General features: G+C 35.4%; 1 protein-coding gene across 1 annotated transcript in view; it reads right to left on the reverse strand.

Annotated features, from left to right (window-relative positions):
* The window catches only part of LOC131922001 (cadherin-9-like), a 79,358-nt gene extending 62,474 nt beyond the window's left edge, over positions 1–16,884 (reverse strand). The window contains exon 1 of the mRNA XM_059276735.1: positions 16,660–16,884. Coding sequence (XP_059132718.1) covers positions 16,660–16,884 — 225 coding nt within the window. The remainder of the gene's footprint in view (positions 1–16,659) is intronic.
* Positions 16,885–20,754: the final 3,870 nt, after the last annotated feature.

Raw genomic sequence — 20,754 nt, forward strand, 5'->3', positions numbered from 1 at the left:
TATTGCAAAATAAAAATAAAAAAAATTTTAAAAAAAGTTTCAAGTAAACAATTATTCATTTTTAGTTTAGTCACTAAAATTGTTTTCCACATTTCGTTCTCCATTTTATTTTTAAATAGATGATTTCTGAGTTTCTCATGTCATTTATAATTCAGTAGACCATTTTCACAGTGAATAACTTCATCATTATAAAATATAAGAATTTTGTGTTTAGATGTCATTTGTTTTCTCACTAGTTATTGTAGATGTAACCAACCATCTTATTAAATAAGAAACACAGAACCAATGCAAAGAAGAAAGCAAAGAGGTCAGAGCTAAGAGCTAAAACCTTACCCTTCCTCTTGTGGTGGTCCTACCTCTCCGAAAGAGAGCTACTTCCTGTGTTAAAGTCTTTATAAAGACTTTCTGTTCTGCCTTCTCATTGGTTGTAAACCCAACAACATGACCGCCTTGTCACTGCCTGTCTTTATAGACTTCCAGGTCTTCTATGGTTGGTATTGAGATTAAAGGCATGTGTCTCCAATGCTGGCTGTATCCCTGAACACACAGAGACTTACCTAGCTCTCCCTACCAAGTGCTTGGATTACAAGCATACACCACCACCGCCCGGCTTTCCTATGGCTTGCTAATAGCTCTGACCCCCGGGCAACTTTATTTATTAACAAGTTATGATGTTTTTTGTTTGTTTGTTTGTTTTGTTTTTGTTTTTTTTTGTTTTGTTTTTTGTTTTTTTGAGACAGGGTTTCTCTGTGTAGCTTTGCGCCTTTCCTGGGACTCACTTGGTAGCCCAGGCTGGCCTCGAACTCACAGAGATCCGCCTGGCTCTGCCTCCCGAGTGCTGGGATTAAAGGCGTGCGCCACCACCGCCCGGCCAATCATGTTTTATGTATAATGAAAGTTTTTGTGCATGCATCTTGAGGTGTTTCTATGAATTTATCTATTGGTTAAAGTCTACTGGAAGAATCACTACACAGAGTATTAACTTTTTTATCTATCGCTATAGTTTTCAGATTTTTCCTTTAAAAATCCAATGCCAATTATCAAATTGCTCATTTTCATGACATTTTTTGAAAAAAATTACAGCTCACTATTTTTTAATATTATTACTGAAAAGGAAACCAAAATATGTCATCTCTTAGTTGCCAAGAAAACAGTGCTTTATTACAAATATTCAACAATTGATGTTATTAATTAAACATGGAAAGAAAATTGGTGAGAGATATTTCAAAAGTTTTTAAAAAGATAATTTTCTAGTTTTTTTCTGATTTGATTAGTTGGATCTACATTCAAATATGCTATTTTAAAGGAAAATTTCAAGTAGTTATATTGCTCTCAAAACTACAACACAGGAGATATACCAAGTGTATATAATATTCATATATATGTGTGTGTGTGTGCATTACGCTCCTCTCCTCCTGCTCACCCTCCACCTCTTCACTCACCCCAGTCCACTCCTCAGAGAGGGTAAGGCCTCCCTTGGGAAGTCAATAATCTGACACATCAAATTGAGGCAGACCCAAGACCCTTCCCCCTGCATCAAGGCTGAGCAAGGTATCCCACTGTAGGGAATGGCCTCTCAAAAGCCAGTTCATGCAGCAGTGATACATCCTGGTCCCACCACCAGGGGTCCTACAAACAGACCAAGCCACACAACTGCCACCCACATTCAGAGAGTCTAGTTTAGTCCCCTGCAGGTTCTCCAGCCATCAGCCCAGAGTGTATGAGCTCCCACTAGCTCAGGTAGCTGTCTTTGTGGGTTTCCTCATCATGATCTTGACCCTTCCCCCGCTCATACAATCCCTTCTCCCTCTCTTCATAATAGCCAGAACCGAGAAATGACATAGATCCCCCTCAACTGAAGAATGGATAAAGAAAATGTGGTACAATGCTCAGTGGTTAAAAAACAATGACATCATGAAATTGGCAGCAAATGGATGCAATTAGATAAAATCATCCTTTGTGAGATAACCCAGACTGAGAATGACAAGTATGGTATGTACTTACTCACAAGGGGATATGAGATGTAAAGCAAAGGATCACCAGGCTACAATTCACAACCCCAGAGAAACTAGGTAATAAGAAGGACCATAAGAGGAACATGCATTAATCGCCCTTGGATGGGGAAATAGATAAGATCTCCTGGGTAAATTGGGATGGAGCAAAGGAGAAGAGCATGAGGGATAAGAATATATTTTATTTTATTTTATTTTTATTATTTTATTTTACAATACAATTCGGTTCTACATATCAGCCACGGATTCCCTTGTTCTCCCCGCTCTTGCCCCCCTCACCTTCCCCCAAGCCCACACCCCATTCCCACCTCCTCTAGGGCAAAGCCTCCTCTGAGGACTGAGATCAACCTGGTAGACTCAGTCCAGGCAGGTCCAGTCCCCTCCTCCCAGGCCGAGCCAAGCGACCCTGCATAGGCCCCAGTTTTCAAAGAGCCAACTCAGGCAATGGGCACAGGACCCGGTTCCACTGCCTGGATGCCTCCCAAACATATCAAGCCAATCAACTGTCTCACCCATTCAGAGGGCCTGATCCAGTTGGGGCCCCTCAGCCATTGGTTCATAGTTCATATGTTTCCATTCGTTTGGTTATTTTTTATTTACATTTTTATAATTAAAGAAATACATACTAGATATTATTAAACAATGATAATTTGTAAAGTGTTAATTTATTTTATTTTTATAAAAATGTTGCTAAATTAAATATTACTCATTTTTATTATAGTCTTGTGAACTATATGCTATTGATATCAATTTTTGAGTACTTAATTTCTTTCCTCCATGCCTATTATTACATTATGGGAATGCATTTTGTTTTGTAATACAAATAAACTTAGTAAATTTATTGACTGGTTGTCTACTACATTACTTAACTTAAACTCACTTTACTGAATCTGCACATTTGCACACAACATATTATTCCATCTGATGTATACTTCCCAATAGTACAGAACTTACCCCATTATGATAGATGTGTATTCTTCAAGCTTTCAGGTGCATTATCCCAAGCAAACACAGTAATCATTCACTAATTATGAGAAGCTCTTAAACAGTGTGGATTTAACTAGCTGTTTCCCAAGTCAAGTGCATTGATAGTCACATTTCATTGCTTTAATTGGACTTTGGAATATATACCTAAGTTACACCTTATTTATATGAAAAAAATAATAAAACACATTTTCAATAATTTACCTTGTCCTGTATGTACATCTATATAAATATAAATAATAATGACTTTTTTTTCTCTTGTCACTCGCATGCCCCGCAGTGACTGAAATGTCTGCAAAAGAATCCAGTAAGAATGGCTGTGGATGTCGACATATAATTCAAATTGAACGCCAACAGAAAATTTCACTTCCTCTACATTTGTGAGCCAAAGAAGGGGAAAGAAGGCTGACAACAAAAGCATTAGAAAAGTTCCCGACACAGAAGAGGCCACTCTTATCACAGTTCACACATTTCAACTACCTTTTATCCTTCAGAGTCCGTAAATGCTAACTCCGCTCCTTTCAACCTGCTCTTGCCTTATGCAAAGCTATAATGGGAGCCTCTATTTCTATCCTTGACCAGAGAGTCAGAGAAGAATACGTGTTCTCTCTGATTCAAGCATTACTCACTGTGAACATGGTCAAGAGGAAGCATACATTACCAGGAGCGAAATGACAAGAGACAAAATTAGGAATCACTCATAGCTCTTATTATATCCCATCGAACACAGACAAAGGTTGTAGCCTTGGACACATTTTCAACAGACAGTTTTAACACTCTAAAGCATGCTATCTATAGCAATGTATTTCCACTCCCACTATTTCATTCCAACTTTAAAGAAATATGTGTTAAGTAGAGCTAGCTTTAGGTAGTAATATCCATTGTGTTCTCAATGCATACAATTCATTAAACATAATATTCACAGCCAGAAGAAAATGTTTCTAGTGAAGCACTGTCATGGGGCATTATGGATGCAGGTAAATCAAACCTCATATTGGAAGCACATTTTTTGCAATAGGATTTATTTCAGGATATTTACATCTAACGTTTATTCCTTTACATTGCATATTGATATTGTTTATATTAACAACTCCTTGGTCTATTTCTCTTTTGTGGTGTGTGTGTGTGTGTGTGTGTGTGTGTGTGTGTGTGTGTGTATGTCTTCACTGTGCTATGAGCATTGAAAAAATCTAATGTGGGATATTGTGTTCCCCAAAATATTGTGCATGCTAATAAATTTATCTGGAGTCAGAGAAGAGAACAGCCACAATATTAAACATATAAGATAGGCAGTGGTAGCACATGCCTTTAATCCTAGCGTTCCAGAGGCAAAAATCCCTCTGTATCTCTGTGAGTTCAAGGTCACACTGGAAACAGCCAGGCATGGTGACACACGCCTTTAATCACAGAAAATGAGCCTTTAATCCCAGAGAGTGATGGCAGAAAGCAGAAAGATATATAAGGCATGAGGACCAGAAATTAGAAGCATTTGGCTGGTTAAGCTTTTAGGCTTTTGAGCAGCAGTTCAGCTGAGATTCGTTTGGATGAGGACTCAGAAGCTTCTAGTCTGAGGAAACAAGATCAGCTGAAGAACTGCCAAGATGAGGTAACTGTGGCTTGTTCTACTTCTCTGATCTTCCAGCATTCACCCTAATAACTGGCCTTGGTTTGATTTTATTAATAAGATCTTTTAAGATCCCTGCTTTAATGTAAGGAGATTATTTTTTTTATTATTTTTTTTCTTTTCATAGCCTATCATTAAATATGCACACACACACACACACACACACACACACACACACACACACACTTCATATATATATATATACTTCATATATACATATATATACTTCATATACTCTGTGCTGTACTAAGATAAAAACTCTAATGTACTTTTGTACTATAAAATATATACAGTGTGAGTACACAAAGAATGACTCATCACATGCTTATAGATTGTAACATTGCATGGAGACCCTTTTAATATCAACAACGTTTTACCTTCATAAAACAAAATGAAAGACACATATGAACTGTGCATATGTGGGAATGTAATGGTAAACATGGTGTAGTATACTGTGAATAATAAATAGTGAAATATTCCTCATAGTTTGGGAAGAATGAAAGATACGGATAACCAAGCAGTTTTCCATTAAAGGTGTTAGAGGGGAACAAAGCTATGATGCATTCTGAAGAGGAAAATCCTGTGCCAGTAGAGTAGGAAGCTAATCAGATAAGGGGAGAGGAAAATCCAGGTCACCAGGAGGGAATCAAACATACAGTCCCAGAAATAATGTTTGCTTAGAGAAACAGTGCACATTAAGCCACACGAATTTAGGGATAGTAATTAGAAGGTCAAGATCAACTACACAAAAGAAACAAAAATAAAAGACATCGATAATAAATTTACTGTATTTCCACTCCCACTATTTCATTCCAACTTTAAAGAAATATGTGTTAAGTAGAGCTAGCTTTAGGTAGTAATATCCATTGTGTTCTCAATGCATACAATTCATTAAACATAATATTCACAGCCAGAAGAAAATGCTTCTAGTGAAGCACTGTCGTGTGTGTGTGTGTGTGTGTGTGTGTGTGTGTGTGTGTGTGTGTGTATGTCTTCACTGTGCTATGAGCATTGAAAAAAATCTAATGTGGGGTATTATGTTCCCCAAAATATTGTGCATGCTAATAAATTTATCTGGGGTCAGAGAAGAGAACAGCCACAATATTAAACATATAAGATAGGCAGTGGTAGCACATGCCTTTAATCTTAGCGTTCCAGAGGCAAAAATCCCTCTGTATCTCTGTGAGTTCAAGGCCACACTGGAAACAGCCAGGCATGGTGACACACGCCTTTAATCACAGAAAATGAGCCTTTAATCCCAGAGAGTGATGGCAGAAAGCAGAAAGATATATAAGGCATGAGGACCAGAAATTAGAAGCATTTGGCTGGTTAAGCATTTAGGCTTTCAAGCAGCAGTTCAGCTGAGAGCTATTAGGATTAGGACACATATATTTCAGATTTTGTACTCATGGTAATTCTGAGACCAGCTCTCACAGCGAAAAGTTACTCAAGACCTAACTATGTAGTCCAGCACGAAAGGGACTGTACACATCATATGTTTTATCTTCCTGAATACTGGTATTACATGCATGTGCCACCATGTGCTGTGGCTCATTTGTATGCTTTGTTTGGTTTTTGGTAGTTTGTTTCATTTTAAAGTTTAGTTTGGGCAGTCTTAAAGTCATTATCCTTCTGCCTCAACCTCTTCTCCTGGTATATTCTGAGATACAAAGAGTTGTGATAAGATTTAACTGAATATTTTACACACTGAAATTCAAGACATTTTCTCTGTTCCCTTGGTATGATCAAACTGAACACGAAGAAAGTTCCATCTTTAGTGGAATCGAGTGATGAATTGGGAAATAAGCAAGCCTGGATCATATTTTTTGTCCCAATGCCTCCTCCTATTTTGCTAAGGTACAGGACATCATTTCAGCCCTTTAGAAGGATATCTGCCTCTTCATTTTCAACAGTGATTGACTTTACTCATATAACTACTGATCACTGAAACCTTTTCAATTTTTTTGTGTCACAAGTGATCCACAGTTTTTTTTTTCTCCTATCGGAGGGCATATTTGACAGTAGAGCAAGCATAGATGTAGAGCATAGATGTTTTTCCATGCAAAAATGAAAATGCTACCAAGTACATTTCTACTAGTGACTGTGGAATTACAATACAATAACTAACTGTGTGTAGCAATCAAGCAGCAGGACACTGTAAGACCTGTGCACATGTGCAAACACCCTGAAATCATTTCATACAACCAGAGCAGTAAAATAAAGTATTTTATACTTTTTTTTTGATGTTTTGTGCTTGCAAATGTATATGACCCTCCTGAGTAAATGGTATATGAAAATAAGTAGTGGTTATTGGTACTATTTGTTTAAAGAAGTATTAATAAAATATTGGATTATTTCAAAAACTGATAGGAAAAAAAAACATTCCCCAGGAACATTGGTAAATATAAAGAAAAATCAAATCCATATATATTTACTTTTGCCTAGTCCACATCATTTTTATCATAGTGAATGAGGAATGTCATATAATAATGAAAGCATTGTCTTCAAGCATTTGCTGATTTCAAACCTTAATCTTAAGTTATGGAGAATATGAATAACTAATAATCTTAAGAAGAAATCTAGAGTAGAGTTTTCAAATTTATGCTGTATTATTCTAAGAATAATTTACCAAAGATATGTAGAATTTAAAAAATAGCAGATAGGAATTTATTTTTTAATATATATAGTAATTTACATGAAATTCTTCAATAAAAATTGTAGCTAAATGATGAAACTTACTACATTACAGCTATGTTGACCTGTGCTTACTATCTTGATATTAGAAAGGAAAATTTTCTAGAAAAATATGAAAATAATTATTACCTATATTCTATAAAGCATATTTATATTCCTAATCCACTTCATAGAACATCATTTTAAGAACTCATAGGGTCATCCAATACTCATTTGCAGTAAAAATAAATTACAATAAGAAAGAAAATGAATCAGTGATGTTCCACATGGTACATAACTCTTCTGCTCCAGTAATACCATACTATTCACAGATTATTGGGTTCCAAGTAGAGTAAACACAAGACCAATCTGCACACCTAGGTGAGACTGTTTAAAATAATACTTATTTGGAGTACTTATAAGCAGGCAGAGAAATATGGACAGCAACAATAAGAATCACAGCTGATATTATTAATAGCATAGATTCAACAATAATATGTAGTGGTAACTTAAATCTTTAATGAGAAAATAAAACTGTCATGTTAAGGTCTGTTGAAAATATTATTTAAATTGAAAGTGAAATAAAAGTGTTTTCAGATAACCAAAACCAAAGAAAATTTGTGAATGTATGAATAAAATTATACCAAGGAAATGTCAAAGATTTATAGACTTCAAAAATGCATACCCCCACAACAGACTGCTGGCAATGGTCGAGAGAAAGCCCGAACTGACCTACTCTGGTGATTGGATGGTCAAACACCCTAATTGTCGTGCTAGGAACCTCATCCAACTACTGAGGGATCTGGATGCAGAGATCCATGACTAGGCCCCGGGTGGATCTCTGGGAGTCCAATTAGCGAGAATGAGGAGGGTTTATATGAGCGAGAATTGTTGAGACCAAGGTTGGATAAAGCACAGAGACAAATAGCCAAACGAACGGAAACACATGAAATATGAACCAATGGCTGAGGGGTCACCAACTGGATCAGGCCCTCTGAGTGGGTGAGACAGTTGATTGGCCTGATCTGTTTGGGAGGCATCCAGGCAGTGGGACCAGGTCCTGTGCTCATTGCATGAGTTGGCTGTTTGAAACCTGGGGCCTATGCAGGATGGCTTGGCTCGGCCTGGGAGGAGGGGACTGGACCTACCTGGACTGAGTCTACCAGGTTGATCTCAGTCTGCGGGGAAGGCTTTGCCCTGGAGGAGATGGGAATGGGGGGCGGGCTGGGGGGAAGGTGAGGAGGCGGGAGGGGGGAGAATAAGGGAATCCGTGGCTGATATGTAGAACTGAATTGTATTGCAAAATAAAAATTTTAAAAAAAATGCATAAACCAATAGAACACATTAAATATTTTAAAATATAAACAGGATAAACTAATCCTGAGCTGCACATTTAAAACAGTATATCAACATTTCAGAAAGAATTATACTGAAAAGCTAAATGCTAACTTAGAACAAGAATAAATCACACAAGAATCATCTGCAGGGATTTATGGTAAATTAGTATGAGGCAAAGTGACTCAAATAAGATCCTTCTAGATGATCAGTGTTTGAGACCTGACTTGCTGTGGTGGGAATGCCAGTAATCAATATGCTAAAGAGGATGCCTTGTGGAAATAATCATTTTGATGTCAGTGTAGATTTCAGCTTTGGAAAGAGGATGCACAATGCTACTTACTATGTACCTACCTACCTTGGATTCACAACCTTCCGTTGAATGTTATTTTAAATATTATTTCACTAATGATAAAGATTGTTTAATCACAACTATGAACATAAATCAAAATCCCAAAGAGCTAAAAAGGAAAAACAAGTAAATGGAGCTTACAAGTATCTCATTATCCATTAACAATTAGAATCAAATTGAACATATAGAAATTATAACCATAGAATTTTGAACTACTAATAGAAACATTTTCTGGGATGGTATAATATTGTGTGCTGCCAAACATGTATGACACACAAATTATTTTCAGGCATATATGAAATATTTAATAAAGTAAAAGTTAAAATGTTACTAGTAGTTCTTTATTATTTTTATAGGATAAAAGTAATGAAATAAAGTCATGTGAGAAGTTTTTAAAGAAATACGTGTGCTATAAAATATTGAGTTGGCATTTACTCTCTACTACAGGAACAAGAAAGCAGTCTTCATCTTTGGTTAACCTGGTCAACTATTATTCATTCACCAATTTATTCATTATTAATTAATTCATTCAGTCATTCTTAAATATGTATCTGTGCCTCTGATTTTAATCAGAAATAATCTGTCTATTTCTGACGGTGTGAATTTATTATAATCACATCCTCCGAAATGTTAGCTGAGAATTTGATTTAGCATTCAGTACATGTATCTCACTGTGCACATAACTATTGCATATCTACTGTGACTTCAGTTACCTCATGAGCTCAATGTAAAGCATGGTGAGAATTTTTGTAATCTTTTCCTAGCTCCGTTTCCATGGACACCATCAAGGCAAACCTGTGATGCTTAATACAGGTCAATAAGTTTTCCTCTGTGCAGATTACAAAATATTTGCACAAGAGAAAAGCAAATATTTGTTGCTATCTGGGATAAATACCTTTGTTCCTTGAAAATATGAAGCACCCTAGTTCTTAAACAAGCAGGCATGCATCATTAATTTAAAGAATAGCTCTAATGTTACATCAGGCAATGTAACATTAATTAAACACCCAGCTCATTACGTCTCCTTTATCCTGGAATAGCATTTTGGCAGGTAGTTTATTGTAGTCACAAACGTTATTTAGGTTACAGATGACTTCATCTATTCACTTCTTTGGCTAGGAGTTAACAGTGTCTGTTCACTCTGTTAAAAGGACTTTTTCAGCATTAACTGGATACAGACGATATGTAGTACTAAAAATTCATACCAAAATGTAGTAACAAACTTATAAATAAATATCTACAATATCTAACAATTTCCTACATGGGCAAATAATTGACTTTGCAGAAAGGAGTTATAATTTTTCAGAAATTTAGTTGATTAATATAGAGAATCTAGATATTGTTGACACTTAACAGTGAGAATTATACCAAGCATAAAAATGATATTTGCTATTAAACTCTGCATACCAAGTGCAAACTTCCATCACAGAAACGTATGTGTGTGAACAGCAGAAAAAGACTAGCTGATATTTTATGTGTCATGTCATTTTCAATCTCGATTTTCTAATTTTACAAAACATTGAAATCACAGCATTAACTGATAAAGAAAAGATAAAAAAATGAATGAATTAATTAAAATTTCTGTCAAATGTGGTGCCATCCCATTAATCTCAGTATTTGGGGAGAGGAGAAAGGCTCTGTAGGTTAGAGGCCAGCTTTTCTACATAGTAAAGTTCAAATCCCAAAGCCCCCAGATCTACATAATGAGACGTTATCTCAAAAACAATAAGAACAAAAAGAATAAGTAGAAAATCAACACTGTTAAATTGATGTCTATGTTCATAGTTTATAAATTATTGAAGCAAACATTTAAATGTCCTCATCTGTTTCTATGGTATGACTATACTATTTTAATTTAGCATTATTTGAAAATTTTTTTCTAAGCCTCGTTTTCTATAAGAAAATGTCATGTTATATCACAACTACAACAATGGTGAATGCTGTCCTGTGCCTAAACAGATGCTATCCCCATCCTTCTTTTTGTATGTAACTACACCTAGAGACATTGCTACTTCTGCTAATTAACTTCCTATCTTTTTTTCTACTTATCTCCCTCCCTTTCATTATTTTTTTAAAGATTTTAAACCACTAAGGTAATAAAGGAGTAAGATTTATCACCTGTATTCTTTGAAGTAGATGAAGAGAATGTTGGCATAGTATAAATAGTTTAAAAGGCCTGAAGCCAAAAGAAGTAGACGTGTTATGAAAAATTACATACATAGTTTGTTGAAAATACTGACAATATTTTATAACATACTTAAAGCAGTTTTGCAGTTACTTATATCACAAAAAAAAATTAAAAAGTCTTCTATAGGGGTCAAGGGCGCCAAAAGAAAACCCACAGAATGGACTAACCTGGGCTCATAGGGGCCTCACAGAGACTAAACTGACAAACAGGAAGCCTCTGTGAGAGAGACTAGGCCTCTGCATGTGTGTTACAGTTGTAGAGCTTGATCCTCTGTGAGGCTGCTAATGACAGGGGGAGGAGGAGTTGTCTCTGACTCTGTTGCCTGCTTTTGGGGAAATTTTCCTCCTACTGGGTTGGTTGCCTTAATCGGAGGCTTAATAGGAGAAGATGTGACTAGTAATGCAGCAACGTGATATACTGTGGTTGATATTCATGGGAGGCCTGCCTTTTCCTGAAGAGAAACAGCGGAGGAGGGGTGGATGGGGTACAGAAGAGAGGAAGTCGGGGGAAGGTACTGGGAAGTGAGAAAGGATGGGAAACTGCCATCAGGATATTAAATAAATAGAAAGATTAATAAATAAATGACGTCTACATTAATAAATAAAGTTTATATTTATTTTAAATTCAGAAATTAAGAATAGCTGCAAATCTTAATTCAGTATGATTTGATATAGATTATTATAAATATTATTTACATTTTAAATATTTGTTTAATGTTTTCTTATTGAATATATGGAGGTCATTTTGGAGAAGAAGCAGTTCTTATTACATGCTATGAGATAGTGGTACACTGAGGTAGTAAAGCTGAATGGGCAGTGACAGTGTTGGTAGTACATGATAGAAAATGGAGCTCTATTTTGAAAGTGATTTTTTCTGTACTGTGGTGTGAAACTAGTCTGTGTAAGCTGTCTGGAGGAGCTGGCCAGAAGGCATAATATTTTTCTCATGTATTCTGAGTTTCAAATGACTGGGCTATGAAGAGAATTCTGGAATGAAGTAGATTCATAAATCAAAGGTAGCTGCTGCATATACTGTACAAAATAATGACAATCTAAAATCTTTATAAATGTATTTTATTTAGGTTCCAAAAATCACTATAACATACCATAACTGTGCACCAGGTAAGCTTCGTTGAATTTGAGAATCCATTTTTTTTTCTAATTTCACTTTTTCTTGTTATTTCTATATCAAAATTTCTATGTTCTAAGAGCTCAACAGAAAGTGAACTATTGACAATTACATTATAGATTTTTTTTGGGGGGACAAATCATTGTTTGGCACACATATGAGCATGTGTAAATGTGGAGAAGACAAATTTTCATAGTTTGAAAATAAATATGAACATAATTCTTATCAATTTTATATCTGGGTCTGTGTCCCCTCTGTTTTCCAAAGACGCTGTTGTAACCGGAGTGCACAGTGATGGTCGAATGTTCCTTATGAATACTGTGACTATACTCATGATGATGTGAGTGAAAATGACAAGATTTGAGAGACCTGCTTCCCAAGATTGCACAAGCAGCAACATCGGGGGGAAGCTACTCTGGGTGCCTGAGCTGAACTGCCTGAATGCTGCTCGGAGAGCTCCAGATAAGCTTTCATGGCCTTTCCAATGTTAAGGTTGACTTTTCTGTGACGCAATGACCTTTAAGTAAACCATACTACTATATATTACACCTGATTACAGTCACAGTTGTAACATAATACACTAACTGATTCAGTATTCCAAACACGGGGAGAATCATTTCTGTGGTCCATGTTCAGTGCCTTACTTGTTGTCTCTGTGATCTATGGGTTTTGTTGATATCTCCCCAGGAAGTCGCATAATTACATTTCAAATGCCCCATGTTCCTTATTTTGGAACAAGCAAATACTAAATATTTTGCTTTGAATTGACTTAATATCTAATGGTCAATTTGATTAGTATGCAAATACTTTAATGAATCCAGGAATCTTTCTTAAAATAACAACAACCACCCAAAATACTTATGCTGCTCTATTTGAAAATTGTGTATCTCTTCATCAATAAATGTGGTCAACAATCAGATATTAAAAGGATGTAATGATATCTACTCAAGTATTATCAATGTTAATTGGTAGATGGTTAATTCATAATTACCAAAGATTATATGGAGCCTATATCTAATATAAAAAATTAAACATGGCCTACGATATAGTCCAATTTTATATCATTTATTTAGTATGATTGAAGCTTAGGTTTCACTTCCTCACCCTGAGAGTAAACAAATAATCAAATAAAACACATGTTAATATTATCTAAACAAAGTATTAAAATCATGTGTTATAGTTCTTATGAGACTTATTTTAAATAATTTCTTAAATGGAATTATAATGATTAAAAATTCAATTACCTATTTTTATTTTAATTATAGAGTTGATAACACGTCATTTTTTGACTTTGTAATCTTGAGTGAGAAAGAACAAAAGATTCACCTCATTAAATAAAACAGTATTAAAAATAACTGATAGTTCCAGTTTAAAAAAAGGACCAACTAAATGTCAAATTCCATTATTATTAAACGAAAAGGAATTGATTTAATTGCAAAACTTCTGGATTTAGTTCTATATTATACAGAGGGTCAGTGAGGTAAATAAAAATGGAGCAGTGCTCCTTTAAAATAAAGTCATGTTAATCCATAGTATTCTGCTAATATATGCTAAGGATGACAGCGAACTGCTCACTCCAGATCTGTACTCCACCCTTCAAGATTGGCACTTGAACTATTAGCAGTGTCTTAATTTTTCAATCACTCCTTGAAAAGGTGTCAGTTTGGAATGTTGGGCAATAGAGGCTCAACACCATCAGTCTGTCTGTCTGCCTCTCTCTGTCTCTCTGTCTCTGTCTCTCTCTCTCTCTCTATTTTTTTTTCTTCTTCTACAGGTTGTATTTAATCTGTCTACCTGCACAATTTTATTAGAGTTTTGCTCACCCTTCCTGATCATATTAGGAGGTAACAGAATATTCTAAAAGTTTTAGAATTAAACAAATTATAACAACAATGTAATTTGATCTAGAAAAAATATGTGATTAGAAATTTTATATGACTCCTGAGTTTTGTATAGTTATTGAACAATATAGGATTCAGTCCTATAAAGCACATGGTTATATGTGTGTATATGCATAGTGAACTAAATAAATAGTATTGTTCTTATTTGGTTCATCATAAAAATATTTCTTTAAATTCAATCTGAAATCTTAGATTTATTTTGAGGTTTATAGGTATTTCTAACTATATAATTTTATATTATATGTAAATTAATTTTGTGTTATTTCCTGTGATATCTACTTTTTGAAAAACTACGAAAATCTCTGTTTGCTAGATTTTACTAGCCCTTTTCCCATTTTAGGGTGTGATGAAGATGCCAAGGAGTTCATTCACCAGGTTTATTATGGCCAATGCATTGGATTCTGAAAGAATAGTTGTAAATTTAATTGGTGATATGAGTGATAGCACTTTAGTCCGTTTTGCCTTCAAAATGTCAAATCTTTATGGGAATTCAAGTATTTTAAAATGCTTAAAGCTAAGGATTTGATTGGTTTTTGCACATGCCAATAGTTGCTTATATAAACAGTCAGGAGAGCCACTAAAGTAATAATAAATGAGAACTTAATGAATAAATAATCCTAAAAACTGCTGGAAGGACATTTAATATTAAAATATGTGATCAATAATTGCATATGCGAGACAAAAGAACTAACAAAGTAAAGGAAGCCCATATTTTTAAAAAGAATATAGGTGTTTTATATTATTGTAATATTTCTCCCATTCATATATTGTTTCCAGTAGAAAACTACAAATGGATGAAAGACAATTTTGCATTGATAATCTTTCCTAGGCAGAAATGTGATTATTATAGCTTTCCATGTTACCTTGCAGTCTACTGTTGAAGATAAATAAGCAAAGAAATGGAAAGGAAAGGAAATGTAACTAATATCTTAGGTTGTTCATTGCAACAATTTGAAAAACTGTGTCATTTAGAAATGAATAATCATTACTTAGGAAACGTTTCAATTTTAAGTTAAATCACACATACTGGTAAAGGGGCTTCAGTAGTCATGGGATTAAAACTAGCTCCCTTTTCTGTGACCATTTTCCTGCATCTGTGAAACTACAAGGTTGAACCATTTCAGAAAGACCCTGTGACCCAACTTTGAGTCCTTTATACACTGCCCCCGACAAAAAGAATCACAAAGCAATTTCAAGTACTTAGACACAAACGTTTGCTTGTTGAACTTGAAATGCCCTGATGATACCTATTAACTAGACTGTGAAAGTGATGTTAAATGAGGGATACAGAAGGATGCCACATGACTAATCTAAAGAGAAATAGGATGGGAGAAAAGAATGATTGAGTGAACTGCACTAGACAAAAGTGACCCAAGTAGCCACGAAAGAGAGATCTCAAAAAGAAGGAAATAATAGGCTTCACTTAACAGAGACTGTATTTGAGAAAGCACATTGTCCCACACAAAATGAAGTAGAACAAGATTTTGACAATTTCTCAGAATAAATGTTCTTCTGGTTTGAAAGATATTGAATAAGTTTGTGCCATCAGTTATATTTCTTTATTTTCCTTTTTTTTTGGCTTGTTCTAATTTATTTTTCTGCTGTTTCAGTGAGCCAATTCTCAGACCATTAACGTTAATACTTGCACGCTAAGAATAAAGAAGAATAAATGTATGGCATGTGCGTGATTGTGATTGTCAGAATGTAAAATCATTCCTGATGATACTCTCAGGGTGTCATCACACCTGAGAATTGTGCTCAAGTTATGAACAATCAGAGAGATCAGGAGACCCTATAAAGATAAAAGAGTGCAGACAAGATTGGATACAGAAAATAAGCAGGTAGCAAGAAATGTCAAAAAATATTATTAATAAAATTTTAAGATGCTGTGGACTAAAACAATAAAATGCATTAAGGGGGAAGGAAAGAGGAGACAGACAATAAAATAAACTCAAATGTAGGACCCCAAAATGAGTTGTATTATCACTCTGTTAATTCTCCTGAATGCTAATGGCCAACTGTTGAGGATGCTGAAATTGACATTACAGTACATCTTCCTAAAAGTATTGTCTTCATTCTCTTTATGTTTTTACTCCACTTCTTACCTAGATGGCAGTCACACAGGAACCCATCTTGATTGATGTAGGAAGCAGCATGCTACAAATTCATCTCTCAAACAGTTCATTCTATTATGAACCCTAATGAACTAGGGTTACTAAAGTACATTGATGTATTTTAATAAATTTTACTGGATATGATAACTACATTTCGTTTTTAGTCACATGACACATGAAGTATTAATTCACACTTTTTAAAAATAATTTAAGTCAATCTCGTATTTAGTGGATAAAAGTCTTTATATATATGTGTGTGTGTATGTATATGTGTATATACATATATTTATTCATTTATTTATTTAATATCACATTAAACTTCTGGATTTTCCAGATAAAAAATCTTACCTTTCCTACATACTGAGTATCTGTACCTGTGTACTCTTCTAACAAGAAGAACTGGTTCCACATCCAGCCACGCTTGGTGCGATGGAGCATTTTCCCATCATCTTTTGTCAGATTCACTATCCTTCTTAATAAGTAACTGCTGTCCTTTGCTTGTAATGGGATGTTGTCAACTGTATGAAGCATGCAAGTCCAGATGATCAGTGGAAGGCAATGGTAAGTCCTCATTATCTTCAACTTCAGAAGGATGAAAACTTCAATGTATGTTCTGTAGAAAAAAAATGATTTTATTAGGATGTGTCTCATTTTCAAGTATCCTGTATACTGGAACACTTTTATATACTATTTAAAGTAATGAAAAATATTATATATATATATATATATATGTATACATATATAATAGTTTTTAAAAATATATCGAAGAACTGACTTTAAAACCATAAATATTGAAATACAAACATAAGAAATAAGATTACATATATATGTTCAAGTACGTGTGCAAATACACATTTCAAATATACTCAACAGCTTAGTTTAGGCTGGCAATATTAAAGTCAAAAAATAAGTTCAAAAATTCAAACCACTAAAAATTCTGCAAATTAAACTTTTTAAAACAACAGTTATGTTATTAATTCTTTGAAATGTAAAGTTTTAATATTGAAGAAATATTTACATGCCCAAGAACCTGTACACTTGAAATGACATTTTTTTCCATCATCCAGCATTACTCAGAATGTGTTTTCCCCCACATTCTACTTTAGAAATAGATGGAATGAAAGTAAGGAAGTGAGGGAAAAAGTAGTTCTTCACTAATAATGAAAACTAGAGTCAATCAACTCAAAATGGATTAAAAATCCTTCGCTTATGACCAAAAACTAGTAGAAAACAAAAGGAGAACTTTTTTATTTTTTTATTTATTTATTTTTTTTTTGGTTTTTCGAGACAGGGTTTCTCTGTGTAGCTTTTTAACTCTGATTTTTCCCATCGTGAGAAATTCATTCTGACATTAACTTTGCTGATCAGTGTTTCAGAGAATTTTGAAATATACTGTTCATTTCTGAACAATGTTTTAAAGTAGAAATTCATTTTCTTTGTGGAATGTACACATTTGAGTGGGGGAGAATCAAGTTGTGTTAGATGTATCAGAGTTTAGGCAGTGAAGAATACTGTGAAACTTTTAAAGTTAAAAAATAAAATAAAATAAATTCACATTTGCTTTCACCACAGTCCAAGCCACTGAAGTATTCCAACACAAAATTCAGAGGTCAATGTGACTAATTAGAAAATATGTTAGAGAGATTAGGAAAGAGATTTGGGAGGGGAGCATTAATGAAGTCTGTCATGTCCATTCACTAAGGTATGATCATGATGCTTTCTAGAAATATAACGAAGTGAATACTGATTACTAAAATTCTCTTACAAGAATGTGTATGATTCTTAATAGGAACACACACACACACACACACACACACACACACACACACACACTTCAGTTTCTCTATGCCTCTTCTTTATTATTATTATTATTGGTGGTGGTGGTGGTGGTGGTGGTTTTTTGAGACAGGGTTACTCTGTGTAGCTTTGAGCCTTTTCTGGAACTCACTCTGTAGACCAGGCGGGCAAGTGCTGGAATTAAAGGTGCATGCCACCACCGCCCAGTGATGCCTCTTCTTTAAGTTAGCTACTGCAGCGACTTCCTATGCTCCTACAACTTCGCAAGTGCCCCTATGAAATTTCAGAGAAATATTTGAAGTGTGAAACATCACTGAGTTTCATGCAGATGCCTGCTAAAGACACACTGCATATGCCTGTGTGTACTTCTCTTTGCCATTATATGAGATTGTGCACTTTGGATTATAGACTGTAAAGCTGCAAGAGATGCTGGGAGATTTGGGCACTTTATTTTACAGACAAGACATTGACTTAGAGATTAGAATGGGACAGTTTGTCCTGAGTGTTTGGCCTTCTCTTAAATCTCTGTGCTGATAACCTATCCAGAGCGAATGTTAATTGGGAGATGACTAAGCCAGAGATCAGAGTTACTCAGGGAAAAATTAGTTCCTTATAAAAACATGGTGGAAACTGAGTTCTATTTAAAAAGAGCTGCAAGAGAACATTTGGAAGGCAGACAGCTCTTAAAGTGTACCTAGAGGGCACCTTGATCTTACACATATCAGTACACAGAACTTAAAATAAAATGATTGCTGCTAACTTGCTCATTGTATATTATGTAGGAATAGTAGCCAGAATCAGCTAGGAGAAAGAAAGAAATATACAATATACATGTATTTGAAGACATTATTTAAATTTGCCCAATTAATAGTTTTGCCTATATGCCTACTCTGATCTGCACAAATCTTACCTGGTTAATTCATAGACATATTATTTGCATTTTTGATGTTTCTCTATCATATACTTTTACGAATCTCCAAGTAACCATTTGAAAAATATGACATCTCACTTCAGTTTTTTCTTGTTTACTTTTTTGTCTTTATTAAGAGATTATTTTTTTTATTCATTTTACGAACCAACCACAGATCTCCCTCTCTTCCCTCCTCCCACCTTGCTCAGCCTTCCCCCCAACCCACCCCCCATTCCCTCCTCCAAAATAATAAGGCCTCCCATGGGGAGTCAGCAAGCCCGTTACATTCAGTTGAGGCAGGTCCAAGCCCCTCCCCCTGCATCGAAGCTGTGCAAGGTGTCCCACCATAGATAGTGGGCTCCAAAGTGTCAGCTTGTGCTTGAGGAATAGATTCTGATCCCACTGCCGGGGGACTTGTAACTGGACCAAGCTACACAACGGTCTTGCTTATGCAGAGGGACTTTTCCAGTCCCATGAAGGCTCTACATCTGTTGGTCTAAAGTCCATGAGTTCCCACTAGTTTGGTTCGATTGTGTTTGAAGGTTTCCCCATCACGATCTTGATGCCCCTTGCTTATAGAATGTCTCTTCCCTCTGTTCGACTGGACCCCTGGATCTCGGCCTGGTGCTTGGCTGTGGATCTCTGCATCTGCTTCCATCAGTTACTGCATGAAGGTTCTATGATGACAGTTAGGGTATTCACCAATCTGATTACTGGGGTAAGCCAGCTCAGGCACCCTAGCCACTATTGCTAGTAGTCTAAGCTGGGGTCATCCTTGTGGATTCCTGGAGATGTCCCTCAACCAAAGAATGGATAAAGAAAATGTGGTACATATACACAATGGAGTACTACTGGGCAGTAAAAAACAATGACATCATGAAATTTGCAGGCAAATGGATGGAACTAGAAAATATCATCTTGAGTGAGGTAACCCAGACTCAGAAAGACAAACATGGTGTGTACTCACTCATAAATGGATACTAAATGTAAAGCAAAGGATAACCGGATTATAACCCACACCTCCAGAGAAGCTAGCTAACAAGGAGGACCCTAAGAGATGTGCATGGATCACCCTGGGAAGGGGAAATAGATGAGATCTCCTGAGTAAACTGGGGGTCAGAGCAGCAATAGAGGGTAGGGGATGGGGGATGAGAACATCAGGGAATGGGATGGTCAAGCTGGAACAGGAATGGAGTGGGAGAGCAATGAAAGAAATATCTTGATAGAGGGAGACATCATGGGGATAGAGGAAAACATGGTGCTAGGGAAGTTTTTATGGTTTTCTATTACACTGTAAATTTATGACCTTTTCAAGGAGGAATATAGCATTTATTATTTTATTCATTCAGTATTCAACACGATGGCCTCCTTCACTTGGATATAATGTAGTTGGTATGAATGAAGTTTGAAAGCTGTAGTTCATCATGTCCTATACACAACCTAGTATGCACTTACTTATTTAAGTAAAACTATCTGGTTGATGGATCAGTGCTTAATACTTTTGCAGTTTATTTTCAACCGAGGCTCACCTATTGAATGTTTACCAGTCTAATGGATAAACAATACCAGAGACTGATGCAAAAATTGACCATAGAAGTTTTTTTGCTTTTGACCAGAGTCAGAGACTATTTTTGTTTTTGTAACATCAATCATGAAATTTATAGTGCTCTCACTGTAATTCAGAGAAGTTTGCATTAAGTGAGATTAAATGTTAACAGCCCAGCATGACTGCTCTA

This window comes from Peromyscus eremicus, chromosome 11 (assembly GCF_949786415.1).
Source record: "Peromyscus eremicus chromosome 11, PerEre_H2_v1, whole genome shotgun sequence".
NCBI classification, from domain to species: domain Eukaryota; kingdom Metazoa; phylum Chordata; class Mammalia; order Rodentia; family Cricetidae; genus Peromyscus; species Peromyscus eremicus.